Source organism: Sphaeroforma arctica (genome assembly GCF_001186125.1).
Source record: "Sphaeroforma arctica JP610 unplaced genomic scaffold supercont1.2734, whole genome shotgun sequence".
Lineage (NCBI taxonomy): Eukaryota > Ichthyosporea > Ichthyophonida > Sphaeroforma > Sphaeroforma arctica.
In genome coordinates, this window is record NW_014037824.1 from 1 (window position 1) to 5,073 (window position 5,073).

General features: G+C 44.5%; 1 protein-coding gene across 1 annotated transcript; it reads right to left on the reverse strand.

Moving 5' to 3' along the window:
* Positions 1 to 1,542: 1,542 nt before the first annotated feature.
* On the reverse strand, positions 1,543 to 3,926 carry SARC_12937 (hypothetical protein; the record flags this gene model as incomplete). The annotated part of the gene is made up of 4 exons (XM_014292948.1): positions 1,543 to 1,689; positions 2,328 to 2,447; positions 3,145 to 3,263; positions 3,660 to 3,926. Coding segments are annotated over 4 exons (653 nt in total), but the record flags the coding sequence as incomplete, so codon positions are not given.
* Positions 3,927 to 5,073: the final 1,147 nt, after the last annotated feature.

Genomic DNA, 5,073 nt, shown 5'->3' on the forward strand with positions numbered 1-5,073 from the left:
TGTATGTAGTGTTGTGTTGTGTATGTGTCTATTATAGTGTGTGTGTTGTGTGTGTGTGTGTGTGTGTGTGTGTGTGTGTGTGTGTGTGTGTGTGTGTGTGTATGTATATGTGTGTGTGTGTGTATGTGTGTCTGTGTGTGTATGTGTGTGTGTGGACGTGTACAATATATATATATATATATACGGGCATGTGTGTGTATACGTATTGTATATGGGTGTAAAGGCACGCTATGTTTTCTAAAAATGTGAACAAGATTGCAGTGACATCTGTTTGGGTGTGCACGCCAATTGCGCAGTACCTGTGTATCGTTAGAATAGCAATAGTGATAGAACCCCTGTATGCAACAAAGCGTACAAGTCACCAAGGCTACTATCTCCTACAGGTATGTATAAAGCAATCAAAGGGAAGGGAAGAGTACAGCAAAAGGTTCCTAGCATGTAAATGTATAAACTAATCCGAAAGGTCACGAGCATGCGTACGTATTCGGCACACCCAATGGTACTAAAAGTCCAACGTTGTACCTACATACTCACGACTATGCAAGCATGTGGTATGACAATCGCTCCAGTCCAAATCATCCGATGCCAATGCTACCATACACATACTTACGCATATGCACCTTGCATCACTGGAAAGACACACACACACCCCACACACACCTTTTGACCGGCACACACCACTTGCCATCCCATAGACAATCTATACCAATCACTCACGTGTTCATTGTATTCAGTACAGATACCAATCCCCACAAACCACTGCTCATGCACACGCACACGCACACGCACACGCACACGCACACGCACACGCACACGCACACGCACGCGCACGCGCACACACACACACACACACACACACACGCCATTGACAGGGTACATAAGCACCATATGACCAAGCAAGCGCTACGCTATGGCTGGGCGTACACCTACCCTTCACCTGCTTCTTCTCAACTGCTTTGATTGAGTCTTCGTGTCGACTCCAGATCACATAGCCGTGATGCTTGAGGATTGCAATGGTCAAATCTGTATAAGTAGATATAGTCTAATTGTGAGGTGCTGGTAGACATAGGCCAATTGTGAGATATAGGCAGACATAGGCCAATTGTGAGTTATAGGTAGACATAAGCCAATTGTGAGTTATAGGTCGACATAGGCCAATTGTGAGGTATAGGTAGACATAGGCCAATTGTGAGGTATAGGTAGAAATAGGCCAATTGTGAGTTATAGGTAGACATAGGCCAATTGTGAGTTATAGGTAGACATAAGCCAATTGTGAGTTATAGGTCGACATAGGCCAATTGTGAGTTATAGGTAGACATAAGCCAATTGTGAGGTATAGATAGACATAGGCCAATTGTGAGGTATAGGTAGACACTGGCCAATTGTGAAGTATAGGTAGACATAGGCCAATTGTGAGGTATAGGCAGACATGAGTCACCCACACTCACGGCCAAGGGAGATGCACACCAATAGATATAACCCATTGCAATTGATTACAGCTCATATCACAACATACAACACCACTCACACTCACACTAGCACTCACATCCACGACGAATGGAGGTACACACCGATATCCTTCTGGCTCAGGCGTTGCAACAGATCACTCAGCACCTTCTCCAGATTCAACCAGAAGTTGACCTCCAATGTGGCGGTCTTGATGTTTAAGTCATGGTCCAAACTGGTGATCTGGGTGAGCAATCAGTCAGGGTTGTCTTTGTCAGTGGCGTGATACATGCAAACACACCCCATACGACAGGATAGGTAGGAGAAGTACTGGTGGTAACTGTCTCCGATGGAGCACTACATCGCCACACAACACAACACCTGGGAGACTGGACCCACCCGCGGCATAGGCGATAGCGCCAGTCTAAAGATGTGAGATATACTGATAGGTGTAGTAACAAGTATAGTAACAGGTATAATAGTAACAGGTATAATAGGAACAGGTGTAATAGTAACAGATGTAATAGTAACACGTATAATAGTAACACGTATAATAGTAACAGGTGTAATAGTAACACGTATAATAGTAACAGGTGTAATAGCAACAGGTATAATAGGAACAGGTATAATAGTAGCAGGTATAATAGTAACATGTACAATAGTAACAGGTGTAATAGTAACAGGTGTAATAGTAACAGGTGTAATAGTAACAGGTATAACAGTAACACGTATAATAGCAACACGTATAGTAACACGTATAGTTTCACGTATAGTAACACGTATAGTAACACGTATAGTAACACGTATAGTAACACGTATAGTAACACGTATAGTACAGACATGCGGTGTATTGGCACACGTGCCCAGCTGATTATCCGCACCTTTTCGATCTCGCGTTGCCACTCCTTGACATTGGTCTCGAGTTCTCTCAACAGATTGTCTGGCACATCCGCAAACTGCCGCAGCATATCTGACGTTTCCGTAATCCCCGATTGTTGCGCCTGTTATGACAAACAAAACACATGTGTGCACTTAGAAGCCATAGATTCATTAAACACATGTGTGCACTTAAAAGCCATAGATACATTAAACACATGTGTGCACTTAAAAGCCATAGCTACATTAAACACATGTGTGCACTTAAAAGCCATAGCTACATTAAACACATGTGTGCACATAAAATCCATAGCTACATTAAACACATGTGTACATTCAAAAGCCATAGCTTCATTAAACACGTGTGTGCACTGCCAATCACAGCATAGGGAGCATTTGTTGTACTATAACAGATGAACAATCCTAGCATAGGAGACATGTGTTGTATTATATAAACCAACGCATTCGCGTGATAGAAAGACATCGTTCCCCACACCCACCCACCACATGCGAAATACCGCCATCAACCCAACCTCAAAGCATAGAGGACAGCCGTCTAGCACCACTCTAACTCAACCCATTCTAAGGCTCCTCAGCTGACCGACTTGTGCTAAAACAGGACAACCGTCTAGCACCACTCTAACCCAACCCATTCTATGGTCTCTTCAGCTGACCTGCTTGTGCTACAACAGGACAACCGTCTAGCACCACTCTAACCCAACCCATTCTATGGTCTCCTCAGCTGACATACTTGTTCTAAAACAGGACAACCGTCTAGCACCACTCTAACCCAACCCATTCTAAAGTCCCCTCTTGACATACTTGTGCTAAAGCGGTCTCTATATCGGGATGGATGCGGAACACAGTGTCGGGTATTTCTGTGTCCTGTTGCAGATTCAGAAGTTTCAGCTCCAAATCAGCCAACTGGCGCTTAACGGACGCTGTAATGATTTAATAATATTCAGGTTTAGGTTTATATGCAGCATACACGTTTATGTATATTACTATTCAGTGTATACGCCTATATGATTGATGACATTCCGATTATGCGTTTATATGTTTGATAGCACTCAGTTGATACGTTTACATGATTATAACATTCCGTTAATACGTTTGTATGATTAATAGCATTCAGTCTATACGTTTACATGTTTAATAGCTTTCAGTTTATACGTTTACATATCGAATGAACACAAGACACGCTTACTACTAGTACCAGGTCATGTATGTACACCCATGCAAACGCAAGTAAAGACACGCTGCCACCACTTGCACAGGCATGACTAGCCGTCTGCGCACCCACACACGTCAACAGACACACGCAGTGGCCCACATACACAGCTTGTTGTCCTTCTCGTGCTCGTTGGCGCTTTTGCTCTGCATAAACACAGACGTGAGATACGGCGTCAACGCGTTGTGCAGGTACGCGTGTGCGGTCTCATACGGTGTATTCCCCACAAAACTCAGCAGCAGTATCTGGCCAGCCATCTCCTGCACACTCTCCCACCTGGGCGTGCGCTTGATCACAGCAAAGCTGACGGCTGCGTTGGTGTCGTAGTTGACGTCCAGGCGGAAATACAAGGCCACGCCACTGCCGTTGTGGTCTGAGGGCAGAGTGCAGTGTTTGTGTTAGTGTGTGTGTTTCTGGGGGGGGGGGGGTAATGTCTGTTTCGCTCTGTGTACGTGTATAGGGGGGGGGGATGTATAATTCATTGGAAAGTCTGCAGTGTTTTTTACTCTAAAGATGATATTTGCTATGATAGGTGTCGTGTATGTTTTTAATATTATCTGCATGTGTGTGGGGTTAAGAATGGGATACAGCAAGCGTCGATGGAGGATGTGTCCACGTGTAGGTAACTCTGCTCCTAAGTGCTGGTGTGTGGGTATGCCGCTGAGTATATATGCATTAGGTGTGGCACTTGGGTGCCTGTCTATCGATGAATGTATGATAGTGGAGATGGATGCTTCCGTCGCCGCCGGCACTGTATAACAATATGGCCACGATGTTTTGTAACAGACGTGTACACTCAAGTGGTCAGAGACATGGACTCTTCTCACACAGCACCTCACCTGCCTATAGGCGACACATACGTAGCCTAACGCCGAAAGAATGGCACACAACAACCATCCAATGGTCACAGTATATGCACACCAACAACCCAATGGTCACAGTATATGATGACATAAGCATATGGTAGTACGCCCATAGAGACACGATGAGTGAGCGGATCTCTAATCTGGTGTAACAGCCCAAAGACATGTCCCAATACACACGGGCGACAACTATACATCGACGTACTTATTAACCTACATTAAGTTTACATACTTAAATACATAGACATACTTAGTAACCTACAGTAGGTTTACATACTTGGATACTTAGCCACCAACAGCACTGGGCAAGATGCATCGGAGGCAAAGCGTGCTATCTTTTCGTAGGACGTCTCTACGCGTACAGCCCCTTCAAACTCCTCTGCACTGCAGCTCAGCAGTTCGGGCGCGACAGTAACCAAATAGCCTACCAAGTAATAAGAGAAAGCAATGCGTGTCAATGTAGACGTTATGCGCAGTGGTAGCATGGTTGAGTTTGTTGATGTGCTGTGGGTGCACTCCTGCGGATGTACACGTCCTCAAACAAACACATAGTACCTCTCATGGCAATGCGAAGTTTGAACGGAACACATTGAAGAAAAATAAGTATGTATACACGCGTATCCTCAAGTATGATTTGAGACTATTCAGTCATGAATA